Source organism: Lampetra fluviatilis, chromosome 29 (genome assembly GCF_964198595.1).
Source record: "Lampetra fluviatilis chromosome 29, kcLamFluv1.1, whole genome shotgun sequence".
Taxonomy (NCBI): Eukaryota; Metazoa; Chordata; class Hyperoartia; order Petromyzontiformes; family Petromyzontidae; genus Lampetra; species Lampetra fluviatilis.
This window is the reverse complement of record NC_136303.1, coordinates 12,075,634-12,099,972: the sequence shown is the minus strand read 5'-3', so window position 1 is coordinate 12,099,972 and position 24,339 is coordinate 12,075,634. Positions and strand designations below refer to the sequence as shown.

Here is a 24,339-nt window from a genome sequence, read left to right as displayed (position 1 = left end):
AGTAGGTATAAAACAATAAAATAATTTTAATTACGACGTTTCGGGCGTAACACAAGCGTCCGTCATCAGGTGGGACAACCACAGAAAGAAAACTCCGGCATTTTGCCGTGTATGTGTCTTAGCTTCAGCACTCCACTCCCCCTACCCCACACCCCACCCTCTCTAGCTCTCCTCCCTGGCTACTCCCCCCTTCTCTTACCTATATGGCCTCTTGTTACAGCAGCCCTTTGGTCCACTTCAGCAATTGTTTTCTTGCTGTGGTTGTCCCACCTGATGACGGCCGCTTGTGTTGCGCCCGAAACGTCGTGATTACATTTATTTTATTTTTTATACCTACGTGACTTTACCTAAAGAACCAGAGTATGGATCCCTGCAGTCACGAAAACTTCAAATCTAGATTGACTCGATAGCAGTATATAGACTCTAGAGCACAAAGTACTCGCCTGACAAAGTGGCGTGGTGAGGCCTAGTCCTATGCAGAGCCCCCAGCCTCGCCTAGATTGCCCAGCCGGCCGAGGTCGCAAGCTGGGGGCTGGGCCGCAACCCCGCCCCCCACCATTCCCCCTCCCGCACTACAATAATAGTATCTAAGCGCTATGACAGACACTTTCATGAATTTACCTCAGCGTTCTGTTTTTTTTTCCATTTTGAACGCGATTGAGAAATCCCTTCCCCCCTCCACCGATGACGCATGTGCGTTGCTAAGGGCAACCCCCGGGCAGCTTTAGCAGCGCGAGGAAATAAGGAAAAATGCCATTTGGCTGTTATCTCCGACTGAGTTGCATTGCCCTGTTAGGTGCCTCTGCATTAACGGGCTGGCGTCTCACTAACATGGCCACCTCTGCTCCCTTAGCCTCGATGTATCGATGGTTCTGGCTGTGTGATGTGGTTTGTCTCACTGGCGTGACCACCGTTACGGTGGTTCTCTTGCGTAGCCGCGCTTGCCTCAAAGCACAGTTGGCAGCGCCGCAGCTCGTGTTACACATAGACTTGACATTAACTTACTAATCCCCTTAATCTCCCTGCCTAATCTCTCCCATGAACAATAGTGCTAATCTCCCATTAACACTGCTGTTGTGCGCATATGCGGGGATGATACTCTTATGCGGCGACGGAAGCTCATTTAATGCTAATCTCTCTCCCTAATCTCTCCCATTAACACAACTGACGTGCTTTCGTCCGGGAATGGAATTCCTTTCCAGCTCAGACCCCGCTTGCTTGCCCATCGCCACATAAATAACCTCTTGTTGTAACAGCTCTCTCGCTGGTTCAGCAGTTCCACTGCTGGATTATTTTTTCCGCCTGAGGACGACCACTTGTGTTGCGGTCAAAACGTCGTGATATGTTATTTTTTGTTTTATTTTATTTTTCTACCTATGTGACTTTCCTTAAAGAACCAAAGAGTCATTAAATAATAATAATCAAATACCACTAAATTGTTTATTTAACTACTTTAAAGTTGACCGATGGGAAAACAGAATAGCGCTGGCTCACCACGGGGCTTACGGCGTGGTACCTGGCTACTTTTTTTACGTAAACCCGACAGTTTGAGAGCCAAATCCTTCGTAAGTGTGCATCCACACACACACAGAGACAGACAAAAAAATACGTTTATAGGTAAGATAACAGTAATTTACAGCTGTTGGAAAGTCCATTGCCGTATAAAGACCAACTCCATGCCGTTTTGGTCATGGGGTTGTTGTGCCGCACTGTGCTGGTCAGTGTTGACCATACAACCGGTTCCGCTGTCACTCGCCACTGACGTTATTCGTGGCCGGAAACCACGCTCAGGTTGAAAAGTTCACATGGCGGTGTACTCTGAACCACTTGTGGAAATTTGATAACCGCAATGTTCTGCACACGGGGAGGAAAGCATTGCAATTTTCCAAGCAAACGTGACCTTGAGATCAATGGAAATGTTGGTCAGTGAACAAGAGAGCAGAAAACGAGATTTAGTTTAATATCAATTTACGTGAATTTGCACCACTACCATTTAGAGTTTGTGTGCAATGGGGAATTAGTTCGGGAAAATTAATATAATTGCATGCCATTTATAGAGATGGACTCCGGATGATTCAAATTATTGTCCGAGCATAAATGATCTTTTTAATTGTGTGGATTTAAAACCATTATTTCCTGCAGAATATATTTTTGGGTTAGATTGCGTAAATGTGTTGTTAAACCCGCCACCACCCGACACAGCCAATTAGTAAGGTTTTTCACGTAAACAAAACATGCAAATTCGTTACTAGTACAGCACACCAATGTGTTGGAAAGCAAATTCACAACATTTACTATCCGAGTACAACGTTTCGCCAGTAATAACAAATAGCTTCTTCAGGTGGAGAAATCCTCGTTCCTTAGAGGGGTAGATGTGATAACATCACTCGTGAGTCCTTCTCGTGCGAAGGGGGGGATAATTTAAAGCATTTAAATTACAATGGGTATCCATTGCCGGTTGGGTTATTCATTTGGTAATCAACGTACATTGTGCATGCACATTATTCGTGTACCACTTGTCGTTTGCATGCAATAAAATAGCAGTACCTGTTGTTGTCTGCGTACAGGTCCCCTTTGACGTATGGTGACCTGTATTAGGCATGCATTTAAACCATGTATTATTTGATAACTCTGGTCAACACACTTTTTCTGGCATAAGGTATTCCAACGGTTTTAAGGTAATTTTGGGGTGCTGATTCCAAATTCCAAATCTGGAATCAGTTTTTGTCTATCACATCAGGTTTTTGAGATATCAAATATTGCATTTTCAATAAAAACTGCAGAAGAAAAATATTAAATAAATGTGAATATCTACATACAATGATATTATAAACACATTATCCTAGAAATACAGCACCATATTTTAACACTAAAGCAGTCACTGACTCGCAACAATTTGCAATCATAAGTGACAGAGTTAATTTCGGGTAAAATCAATGAAAATTGGGTATGCCGATAGAATAAAAATGAGATGTGATAGAGCAAATCTGAGATCAGATTTGGAATCAGCACCCTGAAATTAGTCTAAAACAGCTGCAAAAGTCCAGGCCAGAATTTTTTTTTTGTTGACCGGTGTAATTTGCTGCCAAGCAGCAATAAGCCTGAAGCTATTCGAACAGTTAAAATTATTTTTCTATCTTAATTTCGATAAATTCTCTAATTAGCCTTGGCCAGTAGCAACTAGTTTTGCACAGAACTTCAACATGATCAAAATCAATTGAGTGTCCTTATTGACACGCGTGTTCTGCCACTGCCGACAGTTGTATTTGGGAGTATTGAATATTCCTTTGGGTGTTCTTTTAGTCTCGTGCTGATCATTCGTCCTGTCTGCCCAACATAGCATTTGGCAAAAGTGCAATTAATCCGGTACACATCTTCTGTTGATAGCTTCGGTAAAACATCTTTAGTACAATATGATATTACTAATAGGGTTTTTCCCGTGATGATGATGATGATATTAGTTTCTGTATTTTATGTACCGTTCCAAATCTGACTCAGATGTTTTCTTTTTCCAAAAATCTGGCTAGTTTATCAGTTACTCCCGCAATGTACGGTATTTTAATAGTTTTAATTACTTGGTTCAGTTTAAACTCTGGTGTTATTTGATTTGGTTTTGGCATTCAGTGCCCTGTTGATTTGTGCATAATTGTAACCATTCAACTGCAGCGCTGCTTTAACATGTTTATATTCTTAGGTTTTTTCGGTAAAGTCACGTAGGTAAAACATCAAAATTAATGAAAATAAAATAAAATAAAACAAAAATCACGACGTTTCGGAGGCAACACAAGTCTCCGTCATCAGGTGGGACCGTCACAGCCGAATTAGCTGCATCAAGTGAGGCAATGATTCAAGATGTAATCCCTTATAAGCAAGTTGAAGGGGGGGGGGGGAGAGGGGGGGGGAGCTCATCAGAATGTGGTAGCCAATGAATGGAACGTATCGGGAGGGAGGGGGGCGGGGCTCAAAGACAGCACGGAGTGCTAAGTACAACGCATCGGGAGGGGGAGGGGGGCCAAAAAAAGACGACGGCTTGGACGCGGTTGCTGCTGCACACGCCAACACAATGGACAGAGAGGGGGAGGGGAGGCCTGATACACATGATAGACAAAAGAACGAAAATGCCCATGTTTATACCAATGCTGGCTGAACAATGAAGAGAGTACTGTTAAACAACTGGGGATGTTAACACTCGGTAAAGTAAAGTAAAATAGTGCCTGTCAGATAAGATGGTCCAAAAAAGTGTAATTAAGTCTTTTTTGCGTGGTTGATAACATATTTCCAATGATTACTAAGTTTGTACCCATCATCACGGTTGAAATTATGTCTGTGTTTGTATATTTGTACCCTGCATATTATAGGAAACAAGTGTGAATTTCCTCCTGATGACGACTGCTTGTGTTGCAATTGAAACGTCGCAGTTTTGTAAAAAAAAAAAATGTTCTGCGTGACTTTACCAAAAAACCAAAAGAATAATAATTGTGAATATCTAATATCCACTTCGTAATAGAAAATAATTGTTTCCCGAAGGAACGTAAATGATTAGAAATGGTATATATAAAAAAAAACTAGCGGGAAGTACCCGGCGAAAGATATATTTCAAAACTTCTCTTAAAAACATTACACATATACATACACAGATACCAAGCAATTGTGAAAGGCCGGTGGGCCGTTTGTCCATTTATTCACCAACAAAATTATAAGAGGCTTGCAGAAGTCCAAAAAGTTATAGAAAGTGGGAGGTAAATAGTTGATCTAAAAGGTTTGCAAAAATTGTCGACCCCACCCCCTCAGAAAATATATTTACCCCCGCGTAGGTATATATACCTACACACAACAGAGGAAGTATCTTGATACAGTAAATTTAGCTGTGACGGTCCCACCTGAAGACGGAAACTTGTGTTGCCTCCGAAGCGTCGTGATTTAAAAGATTTATTTCATTTATTATTATTTTTTATTATTTTTTACCTACGTGACTTTACCGAAAAAAAACCTAAGAGTATAGAGTAAGTAGTATCTATTGACTCTGTAGTTGTATATATTGACTGTACAGTAGTATCTACTGAGGCAGTAGTAGCTACTTACTGTTTAGTGGTATTTACTGACTGTAGTAACTACTGACCGTAGTAGTATCTACTGGCCCTACAGTAGTATATACCGACTGTATAGTAGTAACTACTAACTCTATAGTAGTAGCTGCCGACTCTATAGTAGTATCCACTGACTATAGTAGTAACTACCAACTCTATAACAGTATCTACTGACTCTCTAGTAGTATCTACTAACTCTAGAGTAGGAGTTAGGCCTCGACAAGGTAAGATAAGATAATTGGTTCTTTACCCTTCTATCTGGCAACAAAACTGACACCTTTTTACAAGGAGTCATGTTTGCATAGACCGCAATACCTGCAGTCATAATACAAACAAAAGAACATAACTCTGATAATGTGCACTGTCCTTAAAGTTGATTGATCCACACCCGAGACAGCTTTCCTTAGAGCCTAGTCTCATATGGGTTGGACCAAATGACGCCAAAAGGCGCACAACTCAAAGACAATGCACCATCAGAGTATGAGAGCTCGGGGCAAGCATCTACACTATGGGAACCTCATTTGCCAGTAAAAATATGATATCATATTTTTACTGGCAAATGAGATTCCCATAGTGAAGGTAAGATAATTTACCCTTTTTACCGGGTAAAAGGGTAAAGGTAAAGAGTAAAGGTGTCGACATGCCAAGGGGTAAGGTAAAGGGTAGGGTAAAGGTAGCTCGGAAGAATTACCCGGAAGGGTAAAGATAGCGCGAAGTATTACCAGGTAAATACGGTACCTTGTTTACCGCTAAAAGCTCTGTGGCGCAGTCCGTGGCCTCCATTTAATAAGTAATATTTAAAATAACTTTATTAAAAACACGCTTTTATTAAATGTACGAGTAATGGCAGAACTCCACGACTCTAGGAAGTGGGCCCCGAGGCTTGCCACAATGTAAGGGACCGTGGCCAATTACAGCCAACGTCAGTTGAGCGTGGACAATTAGACCCAAGCCGAAACATAACATATAAAAAAAAGTTTTAAAATATTTTATTTTATTTTTTATGATAGAATATAGTATTGTAATCAGTATGACATAAGTATACCAAGTTTGCAGTCAATACCACATTGGGAAGTGGGTTAAAATTGAGTTACAATATTTGAGGATACAACAACGACAAGCGTGTAAAATTGGAATCATTGAGAGTATTATATATGAATAAAGCGTTCTATCTAGCATTTACCTGTTATAAACCTTGTTCATGTGTAGTTCCCTAGTAATTACCCTGTAAATTGGGTAATTTGTATGGGGTCAGGGTAAAAGGTAGGGTAAAGGTAGGCTCGTTGCTTTTTTACCTTTTACCTTACCTGCTAAAGGGTAAAAGGTAGGGTAGAGTGATTGTATTGTGGTAAGGTAAAAGGTAGGGTAAAGGTAGGCTCGTTGTTTTTACTTTTTAACTTTGACCTTACCTTGCAGAGGCCTAGTAGGAGTTATTAACCGTAGTAGTATCCACCGGCTGTAGTAGTAACTACCAACTCTATAGCAGTATATACTGACTCTATAGTAGTGTAATAAAGGACTCGTTCACTGGGTCTGTCTCCGTTGTCCTTTACTTGGGTTCTTTACACTTGTCCCACACGGCCCTCGCTCAGAGCCTCCCCGCTTGGCAGCTCCACAGCTGTCTTCGCTCCCGTAGCCCTTCTCGCTCCTGCAGCTCCTGCAGGTCCCCTGTGCAGTCCTCTGGCTGCTCTCACTGCAGCTCCACCGCTGCTCCCCGTTCCACCGTGCTCGGTCACCGCTGGCCGACGGTGCCGAGTCTTACTGGGTGTGTGACGATCTCGCCACTCTCCAACCTCCGCCCTGCGTGGCCTCATTCTGTCTCTATCTCCAACACTCTCCCGTCTCTTCTGGTATCTCTCCCTTAAGACCTCACCCCTCTCTCTCACGTGACCTAACTCCTCCCCCCCGTGACGTCATATCCGCGAGGCCGTTTACGCCCGCATTACAGTAGTATCACCTGACTCTATAGCAGTAGTTACTGACTGTAAGCAGTAGGTATAAAACAATAAAATAATTTTAATTACGACGTTTCGGGCGTAACACAAGCGTCCGTCATCAGGTGGGACAACCACAGAAAGAAAACTCCGGCATTTTGCCGTGTATGTGTCTTAGCTTCAGCACTCCACTCCCCCTACCCCACACCCCACCCTCTCTAGCTCTCCTCCCTGGCTACTCCCCCCTTCTCTTACCTATATGGCCTCTTGTTACAGCAGCCCTTTGGTCCACTTCAGCAATTGTTTTCTTGCTGTGGTTGTCCCACCTGATGACGGCCGCTTGTGTTGCGCCCGAAACGTCGTGATTACATTTATTTTATTTTTTATACCTACGTGACTTTACCTAAAGAACCAGAGTATGGATCCCTGCAGTCACGAAAACTTCAAATCTAGATTGACTCGATAGCAGTATATAGACTCTAGAGCACAAAGTACTCGCCTGACAAAGTGGCGTGGTGAGGCCTAGTCCTATGCAGAGCCCCCAGCCTCGCCTAGATTGCCCAGCCGGCCGAGGTCGCAAGCTGGGGGCTGGGCCGCAACCCCGCCCCCCACCATTCCCCCTCCCGCACTACAATAATAGTATCTAAGCGCTATGACAGACACTTTCATGAATTTACCTCAGCGTTCTGTTTTTTTTTCCATTTTGAACGCGATTGAGAAATCCCTTCCCCCCTCCACCGATGACGCATGTGCGTTGCTAAGGGCAACCCCCGGGCAGCTTTAGCAGCGCGAGGAAATAAGGAAAATGCCATTTGGCTGTTATCTCCGACTGAGTTGCATTGCCCTGTTAGGTGCCTCTGCATTAACGGGCTGGCGTCTCACTAACATGGCCACCTCTGCTCCCTTAGCCTCGATGTATCGATGGTTCTGGCTGTGTGATGTGGTTTGTCTCACTGGCGTGACCACCGTTACGGTGGTTCTCTTGCGTAGCCGCGCTTGCCTCAAAGCACAGTTGGCAGCGCCGCAGCTCGTGTTACACATAGACTTGACATTAACTTACTAATCCCCTTAATCTCCCTGCCTAATCTCTCCCATGAACAATAGTGCTAATCTCCCATTAACACTGCTGTTGTGCGCATATGCGGGGATGATACTCTTATGCGGCGACGGAAGCTCATTTAATGCTAATCTCTCTCCCTAATCTCTCCCATTAACACAACTGACGTGCTTTCGTCCGGGAATGGAATTCCTTTCCAGCTCAGACCCCGCTTGCTTGCCCATCGCCACATAAATAACCTCTTGTTGTAACAGCTCTCTCGCTGGTTCAGCAGTTCCACTGCTGGATTATTTTTTCCGCCTGAGGACGACCACTTGTGTTGCGGTCAAAACGTCGTGATATGTTATTTTTTGTTTTATTTTATTTTTCTACCTATGTGACTTTCCTAAAAGAACCAAAGAGTCATTAAATAATAATAATCAAATACCACTAAATTGTTTATTTAACTACTTTAAAGTTGACCGATGGGAAAACAGAATAGCGCTGGCTCACCACGGGGCTTACGGCGTGGTACCTGGCTACTTTTTTTACGTAAACCCGACAGTTTGAGAGCCAAATCCTTCGTAAGTGTGCATCCACACACACACAGAGACAGACAAAAAAATACGTTTATAGGTAAGATAACAGTAATTTACAGCTGTTGGAAAGTCCATTGCCGTATAAAGACCAACTCCATGCCGTTTTGGTCATGGGGTTGTTGTGCCGCACTGTGCTGGTCAGTGTTGACCATACAACCGGTTCCGCTGTCACTCGCCACTGACGTTATTCGTGGCCGGAAACCACGCTCAGGTTGAAAAGTTCACATGGCGGTGTACTCTGAACCACTTGTGGAAATTTGATAACCGCAATGTTCTGCACACGGGGAGGAAAGCATTGCAATTTTCCAAGCAAACGTGACCTTGAGATCAATGGAAATGTTGGTCAGTGAACAAGAGAGCAGAAAACGAGATTTAGTTTAATATCAATTTACGTGAATTTGCACCACTACCATTTAGAGTTTGTGTGCAATGGGGAATTAGTTCGGGAAAATTAATATAATTGCATGCCATTTATAGAGATGGACTCCGGATGATTCAAATTATTGTCCGAGCATAAATGATCTTTTTAATTGTGTGGATTTAAAACCATTATTTCCTGCAGAATATATTTTTGGGTTAGATTGCGTAAATGTGTTGTTAAACCCGCCACCACCCGACACAGCCAATTAGTAAGGTTTTTCACGTAAACAAAACATGCAAATTCGTTACTAGTACAGCACACCAATGTGTTGGAAAGCAAATTCACAACATTTACTATCCGAGTACAACGTTTCGCCAGTAATAACAAATAGCTTCTTCAGGTGGAGAAATCCTCGTTCCTTAGAGGGGTAGATGTGATAACATCACTCGTGAGTCCTTCTCGTGCGAAGGGGGGGATAATTTAAAGCATTTAAATTACAATGGGTATCCATTGCCGGTTGGGTTATTCATTTGGTAATCAACGTACATTGTGCATGCACATTGTTCGTGTACCACTTGTCGTTTGCATGCAATAAAATAGCAGTACCTGTTGTTGTCTGCGTACAGGTCCCCTTTGACGTATGGTGACCTGTATTAGGCATGCATTTAAACCATGTATTATTTGATAACTCTGGTCAACACACTTTTTCTGGCATAAGGTATTCCAACGGTTTTAAGGTAATTTTGGGGTGCTGATTCCAAATTCCAAATCTGGAATCAGTTTTTGTCTATCACATCAGGTTTTTGAGATATCAAATATTGCATTTTCAATAAAAACTGCAGAAGAAAAATATTAAATAAATGTGAATATCTACATACAATGATATTATAAACACATTATCCTAGAAATACAGCACCATATTTTAACACTAAAGCAGTCACTGACTCGCAACAATTTGCAATCATAAGTGACAGAGTTAATTTCGGGTAAAATCAATGAAAATTGGGTATGCCGATAGAATAAAAATGAGATGTGATAGAGCAAATCTGAGATCAGATTTGGAATCAGCACCCTGAAATTAGTCTAAAACAGCTGCAAAAGTCCAGGCCAGAATTTTTTTTTTGTTGACCGGTGTAATTTGCTGCCAAGCAGCAATAAGCCTGAAGCTATTCGAACAGTTAAAATTATTTTTCTATCTTAATTTCGATAAATTCTCTAATTAGCCTTGGCCAGTAGCAACTAGTTTTGCACAGAACTTCAACATGATCAAAATCAATTGAGTGTCCTTATTGACACGCGTGTTCTGCCACTGCCGACAGTTGTATTTGGGAGTATTGAATATTCCTTTGGGTGTTCTTTTAGTCTCGTGCTGATCATTCGTCCTGTCTGCCCAACATAGCATTTGGCAAAAGTGCAATTAATCCGGTACACATCTTCTGTTGATAGCTTCGGTAAAACATCTTTAGTACAATATGATATTACTAATAGGGTTTTTCCCGTGATGATGATGATATTAGTTTCTGTATTTTATGTACCGTTCCAAATCTGACTCAGATGTTTTCTTTTTCCAAAAATCTGGCTAGTTTATCAGTTACTCCCGCAATGTACGGTATTTTAATAGTTTTAATTACTTGGTTCAGTTTAAACTCTGGTGTTATTTGATTTGGTTTTGGCATTCAGTGCCCTGTTGATTTGTGCATAATTGTAACCATTCAACTGCAGCGCTGCTTTAAAATGTTTATATTCTTAGGTTTTTTCGGTAAAGTCACGTAGGTAAAACATCAAAATTAATGAAAATAAAATAAAATAAAACAAAAATCACGACGTTTCGGAGGCAACACAAGTCTCCGTCATCAGGTGGGACCGTCACAGCCGAATTAGCTGCATCAAGTGAGGCAATGATTCAAGATGTAATCCCTTATAAGCAAGTTGAAGGGGGGGGGGGAGAGGGGGGGGGAGCTCATCAGAATGTGGTAGCCAATGAATGGAACGTATCGGGAGGGAGGGGGGCGGGGCTCAAAGACAGCACGGAGTGCTAAGTACAACGCATCGGGAGGGGGAGGGGGGCCAAAAAAAGACGACGGCTTGGACGCGGTTGCTGCTGCACACGCCAACACAATGGACAGAGAGGGGGAGGTGAGGCCTGATACACATGATAGACAAAAGAACGAAAATGCCCATGTTTATACGAATGCTGGCTGAACAATGAAGAGAGTACTGTTAAACAACTGGGGATGTTAACACTCGGTAAAGTAAAGTAAAATAGTGCCTGTCAGATAAGATGGTCCAAAAAAGTGTAATTAAGTCTTTTTTGCGTGGTTGATAACATATTTCCAATGATTACTAAGTTTGTACCCATCATCACGGTTGAAATTATGTCTGTGTTTGTATATTTGTATGGCTTCGTGTACAAACCTTTGATGGTAGCCGGGAGGTTTGCAGAGAACCTTGGTCTCGGAAAAGACAATTTCATGAGAGCCCACCGAGTTGTAGCAATGATCGGCAACCACGCAAAAAAGACTTAATTACACTTTTTTGGACCATCTTATCTGACAGGCACTATTTTACTTTACTTCACCGAGTGTTAACATCCCCAGTTATTTTTTGGCAGTGCTCTTTTCATTGTTCAGCCAGCATTGGTATAAACATGGGCATTTTCGTTCTTTTGTCTATCATGTGTATCAGACCTCCCCTCCCCCCTCTCTGTCCATTGTGTTGGCGTGTGTAGCAGCAGCCGCGTCCAGGTCGTCGTCCATTGTTTTGGCCCCGCTCCCCCCCCGATGCGTTGTGCTTAGCACTCCGTGCTGTCTTTGAGCCCCGCCCCCCTCCCTCCCGATACGTTCCATTCATTGGCTACCACATTCTGATGAGCTCCCCCCCCCCTCTCCTCCCCCCTTCAACTTACTTATAAGGGATTACTTCTTGAATCGTTGCCTCACTTGATGCAGCTAATTCGGCTGTGACGGTCCCACCTGATGACGGAGACTTGTGTTGCCTCCGAAACGTCGTGATTTTTGTTTTTATTTTATTTTCATTAATTTTGATGTTTTACCTACGTGACTTTACCGAAAAAACCTAAGAATATGATGCCTTGCAGTCACAAAAGCTTCAAATCTAGAATTAACATGTTTAATTTCACTACTCAGACTATCACCCGACACTTTCTTAGCCCGATGTATGAACATCTTGATGAGAGAGGATTTCTGTGCTGGGTGATGGCGTGACTCTGCATTCAGATAGGCGCCAGTGCTCGTTTTGTTTCGGTAAACGCTGTGCGTGATTTTACCATTTCGGCTGCGCCCGAGCAAAATATCCAGACATGGGAGAGTTCTCTCAATTTCCACTTCCATGGTGAACTGGATGGATGGGTTTTGAGAGTTGAGATGATTTAGAAATCCGTTAAGTGTATCTTTGCCGTGTAGCCAGACCACCAGTGTGTCATCCACATCTAAACCAATCAGAGGGTTTTAGTGTGCTTGAAGCTCGTGCTATTGCTTCAAAATCTTCCATGTACAAATTTGCTATCACAGGAGTCAAAGGAGAGCCCAATCGTGCTCCTTCCTTTTGTTTATAGAATCACCTTTCCACAAGAAATAGGTGTTCTTTAAACAGTGTTCAGCTAGTCGTGGTATAGCTTTGGCTAAACCTGTATTTGTTACCAGAGTAGAGTAATTTAATTGACTGGAACCCTCATGAACAAAGAGGACACATCAAAACCTATGAAAATATCATTAGGATTAAGCTTTATATCTTAAATTACATTTACGAGATGTTCTGGAGTTTTTTATGAACGAAGAGGTCCTACCGAGGTAGGGCTGCATTTGTTTCGTTACGTATTGTACTAATTTATATGTGGCAGAGCCTATTGTACTACCTATGGATCTTATATGGACATCATGTTTGTGAATTTTTGGTAGTCCATAATGGCTTGGTGGTTTTGACACCCTTGGTTTTATCAGGTATTGCTCTTCCTTGGAAATTTATGACTTGGCAATGATTGCCGGCGTCTTATGTTCCAAGATGGGTCTCGTTTAATTTTAAAAGTGGGTACCTTCAAATCTTGATTTAAAGCTTTCGAGATTGCAGGAAATCACACTCTGTAAACCCACTGGCTATCAAAGATTTGTTCATGAACCCATCCAGATTTATAAACACAGACACAACTTCAACTGAGAAGATGGGTACAATTTGAGCAATCATTGGAAAGACGTGATTAACCAGGTAAAGTCTTAACCTGCTGTGATGTTTCCATCTTTCCTGCCGATGTTAGCCGACTCTGAGCTGCATTACTAGGTTGGATGTCTTTGTATTGACAGGCTGGATGTCCTACTCACTCAGTCACCGATGCAGTGGCATAGGCAAGTCATCGATGCATCAACATACAATACAATGGCCACTTCCACAGCCTCAGGGAGACCATCTCTAGCCCCGCCCTCTTACCCTGAGGCTGCACCCATCTCAGGCCTATATAAGACCTTGTTTCAGTAGCTTTCTCTCTCTCTCACCTGAAGACGATTGCTTGTATTGCGATCAAAGCGTCGTGATCTATTATTTTTCTATCTACGTGACTTATCAAAAGACCTTCAGTGTAAATCTTAGATTTTATTATCATAATCCTCACGGGGCATCACAACAGTTGATCGGCCCTTATCAGCAGCAATAATTTGGATATCTTTATTTGATCTCAGTTCTCTTAAGGCTGAAACTAATATTTACTTTTGCCAATTTACTGTTCTCAATAATATTGGCAACCTCATACCTAGTCATCTCAGCTTGATTGTTTCAATGCACAAAGTGAGCCTGAAGATAAGGACTGTTTGTTGGATATCCACGAGAGTTTGTGATTAGCTACAGGTCGAGATGCCACATCTTTACAGCATGCATGTTCCCCCCGTGGTCGCGTGGCTTTTTTCCCCCTTCACTTTAATAATCAACGTTTGTTTAGAGTTTTTGGCTGCCATACATTTCCACAAGCCACTTCATTGAGCTATCATTGGTGGCCAGGTCGCTTCTGAAAAAGAGCTATACAAATCAGTGGGCCTTACCTGGTAAAAGATAAATACTTTAATAGTTTGTAAAGGTTTTTAGGGAGTGCTGTTACAATTAGATGTGTGGAAAACCGAGCATAAATTTGTATCGCTTACTTGCATGCGGTTATCGGCATCCAAGAACAAATCGAAATAACAATCCACAGTCTGTTGCTGGAGAGTGCCCTGTCTTCATACACAATGGCTAGAGCTTTGGAAAGCATACACCATGTTGAGGACACGGTTTACCAGACTGCAGGTCACTATAACACTCACCCACCTCAACCATTCACCTATTCATCCAATCACCACTCACTGCAGGTCACAATGCTTCTCTTTTTGCTTCTTCCCTCACATGGCTCCACTTTGGTATCCCCTCCTCCCTCCTCTCATCACCGCTCCCCCCCCACGATCTGATAATAACCTCTCAATTCAAGAACCGTGTCCACTCCTATCAAAGTTACCACTCTGGCAGTGCTGTTTGTTGCTGGCCACTTCTGTATTTCGAGACTTCATGTCTGTGCTCAACAGTTGAGTCAGTGTAAAACATTTATATATATAGATAAAAGGAGAGACATGCTACACAGACCTGCCGGGCTTGCTGATGTACTTCTGCAGCCGTGCTTTGACTTCGTCGTACGTGAGGAAGGCCATGTAGCCAGGGTGCGTGACGGCCAATACGTTCCAGTTGCGCAACAGCGAGGACCAGGGCTGAGAGAAACCAAAAAGGCACACACAGAGTCGCTTCCGTAAACAAACCCCGCTCGACAGAAGCAGCACGCGCACAGGGCCCGCAGATAAACCAGGGCAGTCTGACAATTAGGCATGGAGCAAGCTGTCGATAAACTTAACATGTCGGTTTTTGAAAGCAATATTATTACAATCTTGATTTGAATATTATTACAGTTCATAATTATGAGCTGATTCCAAAGAACACAGGATGAGATGTTACTATCCTTTGTGCAAGCACTTCCAAGAGTTCATGAATAGTGAGCCTGGTGAAATTTGGGGAGCGCATCGTCAGTAGTGAACCTTTGGTTCCTAGGGTGTTTCGGCTTTTCATACTATACACCCTCCCCAAAGGCGGCCAGCGACAGGGTGATCAATCCTACGCTTGCGTTCCATTCCCAATTAGTCATAGGAGTTGCCTTGTTGTTGATAGCCAACATCCCATGGGACTATGCATGGCAGGGGCGTCCTCCTCCCTGAGTCAAGCATTGTTGACTGCATACCTCCTGGCCCTCTCACTTTGGGGCCCAGCTGGGGTCTTTCCTCTTCATCCAGAGCCACTGACTGCTGCCTTTTGCCGCCTCCGATACAGCTCTGATTGCCGAACGCTGGCTCTGGCCCTTAATTCCCAGGTCTCTAAGCAGTCTGGTTGTAGATGTTGCCACAAAACCTCTGCAGCCCACCTCCACTGGTCGGACTTCTGTGTTCCAGCCATGATGACGTGCTTCGGCAGCAAGATCGGCATAGCGCAGATGTTTTCGCTCATAAGCCTCATCTACCGAGTCCTCCCAGGGTACTGTGAGTTCAATGATGAAGACCTTCTTGAGCGAACGGGACCAGAGCACCATGTCAGGTCTTAGGGTGGTGGTTGCGATCTCCGGAGGAAACACAAGTTGCCGGCCAATGTCAGCTAGCATTTTCCAGTCGCGGGCCAAGCGCAGCTGGTCTCGCTCTAATGGTGTAGAGCCGTAATAGCTAGTTTTGCACATAACTTCCTTGTTGGCACGCGTGTTCTGCTGCTGACAATTATATTTCAGAGTATTTAATATTTCTTTGATGTTCTTTAGTCTGCTGCTGATCATTCGTCCTGTTTTCCAAACATAGCACACCTTTTGTTGATAGCTTCGGTATTACATCTTTTGGTGGCAGGTTTAATGACACATTTATCTTTTGACTTAAAACATTCGTGACTGCAGGAATTCATATTCTTTGGTTCTTTCGGTAAAGTTAATTGTTCAATTAATGAAGCTGAGTCAGTGATGATACTGTTCGTTTTTGTAACGAGGCTGTTGGTGGGATCTATTTAAATTTTTTGTGTAGCTATCATCATTAAGTAGGTTCTGAATTTTGTTATTGTATACGGTTTTTGTCCATGATGACCGTGGCATTGCCCTTGTCGGCTGAGAGGATGATATCATCCCTCTATTTCAATTGACATAACTCAAAACGCTCATCCCTCCGCTTTTGATGAACAAACACAAGATCCAAGTCCAATTTAACACAGTACATACAATTTGTGATCTGATCCCATTTATGAAGGACAAGATCCCTGACATGCAATATCCCGGCATCTACAAACTAATTATGAGCGAATTAGGCCATGTCATGGTCCGGCCACATCATTGTAAAGTAACCCTCCACCACCCGACATTCTGACTTGCTGGTCTCATGACTGGAGGCGGTTTCACGCAGTTTCAAGCAAAACATTGTTTGGCTGTGAGAATTGATCAAATCACCGGTGAGCTGAAACAAGAATAATAATAGGTACATTAATACTTTTTGGTTCTTCCAGTAAAGTCACGTAGAAAGAAAATAAGTTAAATAATAAAATACGACGTTTCGGTTGCAACACAAGCAATCGTCATCAGGTAGAAAACAAACCTAGTAAACTTAGAAATAATGCAATAAAACACCGAGAGTCGGCTAACACAACAGTCAACAACCCTACCCTGGTTGATTACGTTATTCCAAAGATGGCAAAATTTGAGAGAGAGCAAAACACAGACACGGAGACACACGACGCTTTGCCAGTAATTACAACTAGCATCATCAGGCAGACAGACAAATTTGTGGATAAATCCTCCTGTTTCGTTCCTTAAATAGAGGGGGTAGATGTCATGACATCACTCGTGAGTCCTTCACGTGCAAAGAAAAAAAAAGTTACTACTGGCCAAGACTAATGAGAATATCGAAATTGAGAGAAATAAGAATAATGTCAAACGTTCAAATAGCTACAGACTTAATGCTGCTGGAAGAGAATCATGAAATAATACATTATTTAAACGCATGCCTATACAGGTCACCATAAGTCAGTGGGGATTAATATTTATGCGATCTAACCCAAAAACCTGTATTAAGGAAGACACGTCCTTGTTGGCAACTTGTTGCTCAGATGTGGACAAAGCAGTTTGGCCGGCAACAATTATGCTGTGTGGTTTTCAGAGTAACTTTTTTCGTGCGAAAGATCTCTCAGGCGTGTGGGCGCACCCGTGAGATTATATTATTTACGCAAATTACACATAAATTATAAGGCTGATATAATGTAATGTGGGTCAAAACTAAACTATTTTAAGTTTACTCGGCAAGGACCCATGAGTTACACAGCTATTTTACAGAAGTGACCTGGCCAGAAATGTTTGCCTAATCAAGTGACTTATCATGTGAAAATGTATAGCAGCCAAATACTTGAAACAGATGTATCCAAATAAAGAGAAAAACACCGGAGGACCCGGCGAAAAATCCAAAAATACAGCAGGCATCAGGGTTGGGATCGAACCCACGACCTCCAGTATACCGGGTGAGGTAGTTAACATCTCCTCGCCACCGTGATGATGATGAGAGAGACACGAAGACTTCAAAATACAGCAGGCGTCAGAGTTGGGATCGAACCCACGACCTCCTGTATACCAGGTGAGGTAGTTAACATCTCCTCGCCACCGCGGCAACCAATAATAATAATAAGTCATACAACGGTTTACATCGTAAAATACAGTACAAACCTAAAAGCATTTTTTACTTTACAAACCTTGTATTTTGGACAAGTTTTACATTGTGTAGCGATAACACGTGTGGTTTAATATTATTAGAGAAGAGTGCATGGGCGGTGGGGAATGCCAGGGGAGGAAGAATACAGCTGGAGGATGTGACATTGGGGTTTTATTAACATTGGATGAGTCTCTCACCAGCGTCTCCCACACCCCCATATTTCATAACATTACAGAACAACAACTCGCACACCCATGCCAATTCCATCCCCCGCCCCCCAATGAATTACAAGTCAGAGACCACCAAGTAAAAAAGAATAACAATGTTTTAAGTCACAAGAACTTGAACAACAACATGTGCCTCTAAAATCATGACCTTCACCAGCCATTGTTTATCCACTGCTGGACAATTAGCTACTGTCTAGCTTAAGAATATATACATTTAGCGGTGGATAGATAATGGCTGATAATATAATGATTACGACACAACTCTGGTCCATGAAGCATTGGTGATCAGTCGGAGTGTGTCGATGACCACCGTATGAACAGCAATGTTTAGCAATTGTGGTATTATCTCTGTCCCTGTCATTATGGACATTATCAACCGAAAGCATCCATTAGGCACTAAAGACTGTGCAATGCCCCTTTTGCAATACAAACCTCAAAATAGGGCTATCAAACCGAATAACCACTGCACATGCCATTCACCTCAGTGAAGTGGAATGTCAATTACGAGTTAATAAAAGGGGAAGCTGCAGTCCCCCCCACTGTGCAGGCCAACGTCAATAGCCTTCCCACCCAGCCTCATTGCTCGTGCAGACACACGGCCAATTTGGAGGGCATTTGAAAAATGGTACAAAAGGTGTCAGATTATCTCTGCCCACAAGAAAGGTGCAATGCATTGTGGATAATTTTCCTATCATTATTTCTTAAGGAAGTTTTCCATCCACATCTGTGGATGAAAGAGAGGGGAAGTCACTAAATTTAGCACCATCTGAGCCATTCAACTCATAAGAACTAGTAGCTATTGGCCAACTACAGACATTCTCTATCCAGAGCAATAAGGTTACTGATGATATAATAAATCACACGTGCAAGTCCAGATAGAAATATGGTATATACCCTAATTTTTCTTCCAAGTGTCGAAGGTTCATACGGTTAATAAAATGAAGCAGCCACTCACAACCGAGAGCCAGGACTGTGGGGTTGACCATTTAAAGCAATTAGTAGTCGACTAGGATTGTAACCAACAACTTTTGCTGTGGTTGATTACTTTGCCTCTCCCACCACGCTGCCTCCCCAAGGCAGGCAACGCTAGGCTTGATGCACATGATGATGATGATCATATCACCATGCCCCGCTAAACCCCTTTCTCTTCTGGCATCACGTATGTATCCGATTAGTGAAGTAACAGGACCGATAATTGGAAATCTGGTTACTGATTATAATCAATTACTGATTATAATCATTAACCAGACATACAGGGAGCACAGCTCTACACTAGAAAAACTAAAGAATTGCATCTCCGATTAACACTTGCCCACGTACGATGCGAAAGAAGTCCAACAGTCTGTTCTCCTATAACGCAGTAGTAGTTGCGTTCCTGAAGAACGCCGCGTTTTGGAAAAATCGAGTTATAATAAATAATATACGGTAAAACACAGTCCGCGATAACATGTGAGATGCGTATGCAGGCCGAATAAAGACTGAGGCACATAGATAGCATCTAGAAGCATCCAGCAGCATCCCGCCTTGTGCGATACTACGCCGAGGCAGCTGTACAACCGCTTATTCCTACTTACGCGAGGTAGTTCTGTTCACTCAATTGTGTTATAGCCAATTCGCATCTGTCACAAAAATGTGTTCCCTAATACATTCATCGCGTTGTATGCAATTCGCGTCGTAAAAATACGCGTTATAGGAGAACAGACTGTACATACATACATGCATGTGTTCCAATGACACATTTCACACAGAGGACATCATACAGACGCTGTGGAAAGCAGCGAGCACGCAAGAGCTACAGTGAGGGAAAAAAGTATTTGATCCCCTGCTGATTTTGTACATTTGCCCACTGACAAAGAAATGATCAGTCTATAATTTTAATGGTAGGTTTATTTGAACAGTGAGAGACAGAATAACAACAACAAAATCCAGAAAACGCGTGTGAAAAATGTTATAAATTGATTTGCATTTTAATGAGGGAAATAAGTATTTGACCCCCTCTCAATCAGAAAGATTTCTGGCTCCCAGGTGTCTTTAATACAGGTAACGAGCTGAAATTAGGAGCCCACTCTTAAAGGGAGTGCTCCTAATTTCAGCTTGTTACCTGTATAAAAGACACCTGTTCACAGAAGCAATCAATCAATCAGATTCCAAACTCTCCACCATGGCCAAGACCAAAGAGCTCTCCAAGGATGTCAGGGACAAGATTGTAGACCTACACAAGGCTGGAATGGGCTACAAGACCATCGCCAAGCAGCTTGGTGAGAAGGTGACAACAGTTGGTGTGATTGTTTGCAAATGGAAAAAAACACAAAAGAACTGTCAATCTCCCTCAGTCTGGGGCTCAATGCAAAAACTCACCTCGTGGAGTTGCAATGATCATGAGAACGGTGAGGAATCAGCCCAGAACTATACGGGAGGATCTTGTCAATGATCTCAAGGCAGCTGGGACCAGTCACCAAGAAAACAGTTGGTAACACACTACGCCGTGAAGGACTGAAATCCTGCAGCGCCCGCAAGGTCCCCGTCTGAAGTTTGCCAATGAACATCTGAATGATTCAGAGGACAACTGGGTGAAAGTGTTGTGGTCAGATGAGACCAAAATGGAGCTCTTTGGCATCAACTGAACTCGCCGTGTTTGGAGGAGGAGGAATGCTGCCTATGACCCCAAGAACACCATCCCCACCGTCAAACATGGAGGTGGAAACATTATGCTTTGGGGGTGTTTTTCTGCTAAGGGGACAGGACAACTTCACCGCATCAAAGGGACGATGGACGGGCCATGTACCGTAAAATCTTGGGTGATAACCTCCTTCCCTCAGCCAGGGCATTGAAAATGGGTCGTGGATGGGTATTCCAGCATGACAATGACCCAAAACACACGACCAAGGCAACAAAGGAGTGGCTCAAGAATAAGCACATTAAGGTCCTAGAGTGGCCTAGCCAGTCTCCAGACCTTAATCCCATAGAAAATCTGTGGAGGGAGCTGAAGGTTCGAGTTGCCAAACGTCAGCCTCGAAACCTTAATGACTTGGAGAAGATCTGCAAAGAGGAGTGGGACAAAATCCCTCCTGAGATGTGTGCAAACCTGGTAACCAACTACAATGAACGTCTGACCTCTGATAGCCAACAAGGGTTTTGCCACCAAGTACTAAGTCATGTTTTGCAGAGGGGTCAAATACTTATTTCCCTCATTAAAATGCAAATCAATTTATAACATTTTTGACATGCGTTTTTCTGGATTTTGTTGTTGTTATTCTGTCTCTCACTGTTAAAATAAACCTACCATTAAAATTATAGACTGATAATTTCTTTGTCAGTGGGCAAACATACAAAATCAGCAGGGGATCAAATGCTTTTTTTCCCCTCACTGTAGAGGTGGTTTGACGAAGATTATGCCATGACTGCTCGTGTACCGTACATACAATGTAAGAGTGGTATTTTTTTATCTTTCTAAACCTTACAGGATAACATTTTCGTGCCGGTTGCATTTTCCAAGATCAATGTGGTAGGAAATAGCATAGGTATAAAATTTATATATTTAAACGCATTTGTTGAAAACAGCCCAAACAGCGCAAAACGTCAAATGGCCAGCAACAAAAAGTATGATCAAAAAGTTGCAATGTACAGGAGTTAACGTTTCTTGAATTCAGCAAGGCTATAAGAATTGAAAAAATAAATTATAAGGAATTACTAAGTGCAGCAGTGCGAGGGAAAGAAGCAAGAAAAGAAGTGTGGTGACCTGCAGTGTGGTGAGTGAATGGAGTGAGGAGTGAGTGGGTGGGTGAGTGAGTCAGCCTGTGCATTGTTGTGACCCACAGGATGGAGGTTGAACAGTGTAAGATATGACGAAGCAGTCAGTCTGGTAGACCAAGTCCTCAAAATCACCGAAGAAATTAGTGAAGTTCACAGTAATTATGACAGCAGCTATAGAAGAGTGATAAGAAAGGCGGCGAGCGCGTAACTGGAGTTAATCGGCGAGTGCTGGATCATCCCTGGCTGCTCTACTCTGAATTCTATCAGGCGCAGTGGCGACGTAAGGACCGGGCGCTCCACCCCAGGTACCATCTCACCTGGAAAAGACGAGTGAAGATGTCGAACTCGAATATGGAGATGTAGTCGTTGCATGTGAGGTCGATGGTGGATTTTAGGGCCATTGCCTCGAGGCCCGAGCTGATGGGGTGCACCTCGTGCAGGCACTGCCGGAATGCCTTCCACGAGACGATGGTCCTGCACAGACACAAAGCACGCACAGCACACATCATCATTATAACCACCATCATCATCATCATTATGGCGCTTCACCCAGGAAGGATTACCCGAGTTACAAGAGACTCGTTTTCAAGCGTGTCCTGCAACGTTTTCACATTTAGAAACATGCGTTTAGAATATTTATATTATTTGTCTACTATAAATTTGCACGCGAAAAGCCACTTCGTTGAGCTGTCATCTGTGGCCAGGTCGCTTCTGAAAGAGAAGCTAATAAGCTCAGTAGGCTTCACCTGGTAAAATAAAAATGGTTTAGTTTTATGCATAGGAGTTCACGTTTCCATATAGGTCAACCCCATATCAATGCCTACCTTATTACCGACAAATTCAGACCTTATTGGTCACCCCGTGCCCTAACAAATCTCAACGTTCACCCTACAAAGTCCCATCACAAGAAAGAAACACAAAAAAAATGTTTCTCAATTTTCCTATACAACAATATGGGTAAAACCGTATGGGTTGACAGGTATGCGTTTCTTGAATTCAGGTATGCGTTTCTTGAATTCAGGTATGCGTTTCTTGAATTTAGCAAGGTTATGCATTTCTTGAACTTAGCAAGGTTAGAGCTACCGCCAAGATCCCTTGTTCAGCGATTTGCTTACCTTTCCTATACTTTGCACTCTTATAATGTTTTGGTATTGCTTGTTGTTGTAACTTTCTTGCCCGGCCCTACTGGATATCTGTGAAAAAGGAGCTTTATAACTCATCAGATTCCTCCCAGTATGAGTAAAGATTCTGATGTTTTTGTTTGCCATATGTAAACCCAATCGAGTAATTTGCAGGTAACGTCTCAGCATTAGGATGTTTTGGTCCAGGGGTCAGCAACCGGCGGCTCCGGAGCCGCATGCGGCGGCTCTTCAAGGACTGCTTCGTGATGTAATTCATTAAGGACCCACCATCTCGTATTCACAATACACATTGTGGCTCTTGAAATATTGATGTTATTTTACAGTTATTTGAAGTGTATTTTTATTTTAGTTTGCCGACCCCTGCTTTGGCCAATATCAGATACATTGTGGATATAATTTTTAGCTACAATAAAAAAAACGAAAACCTAGAGAAAACCCATGCATAACAAGGGGAGAACAAACGCCAGAGGAAGACGCTCCAGTTGGCAATTGAACCCCGGGCTTTCCTGCTGTGAGGCACACGTGTTACCACCCCGTTTCAACGTGTGTGTGTGCACGTGCGCTTTGTGTTGAGGAGCATTCGTTGTAATATTTTACACAACTGCATCCCTGACTGCCATCCGTGTCATGTCACGAGACTGTGCATCCACCCTTATCTCTAGCAGGGCGGTGCAATCCTTCCGTGTATTCGAGAACGGTTCACGGAAGCGGATATCACGGAGCTACCCCTTGATTCCGTCACGTGACCTCTGTGCCATATGTAGGGGGGGAGGACAGCAATTTCCCAGCCGCTGTGTACGAGAAAGTTAACGTTCGGCATATAAAAGTCAACACCAGGTTTCTTCTAAACCAAACCCGATTTTTGTATTTTGCAGCTGTTAGGTGTATTTGTTACAGTCTTGAACACCATGGGGTTATATAATTGTCCGACTATTGGCAAAAGACGGTTTTTCCAACATTCTCATGAGAAGGAACAATTACCAATAAGTGAAAATACAGCTGCACCCTTGATCAATTTACAAAGAGCCTCAACGATTCACAGCCGAGTATGTGGGGCAATTTATAAAGTGTAGGACAAATTAGCACGTAAGCTTTCGCGACCAATATTATTCATAATAAAGGTTTTTGGGTTAGATCGCGTTATTTATAAATGTGGTTAACCCAAAAAACTTTATTACGAGTGTAGAGGACAAAGTCCGCTCTCTTATTACCTTTATGTCGGCTATCCAAAATCCCTCCACAACAGTGCTCTCTGGTTCGTATGTGCAATCGTACAACTGATGTAGTCCATTGATGTATAATGCAACTCGGAGCCACGAGAGGGCATGACTCACCGGCTGCATTATTCCAGCAGGTCCGTGAGAGTACAATGTTAGCAAAAATGTTAAAACGAAGAAAAAAAATGTCATTATGTAATAAATATAAAAATGCAATGGTATATTAGGGCTTTTCGCAATTA

General features: G+C 42.8%; 1 protein-coding gene across 1 annotated transcript in view; it reads right to left on the bottom strand.

Moving 5' to 3' along the window:
* LOC144943015 (E3 ubiquitin-protein ligase CBL-like) overlaps window positions 1-24,339 on the bottom strand; it is an 82,281-nt gene that overhangs the window by 23,434 nt on the left and 34,508 nt on the right. Inside the window, exons 3-4 of the mRNA XM_078870145.1 lie at window positions 22,056-22,212; window positions 14,634-14,755 (exon numbers count right to left, since the gene is read on the bottom strand). Of these exons, the coding sequence (XP_078726271.1) occupies window positions 14,634-14,755; window positions 22,056-22,212 (279 nt within the window). The remainder of the gene's footprint in view (window positions 1-14,633; window positions 14,756-22,055; window positions 22,213-24,339) is intronic.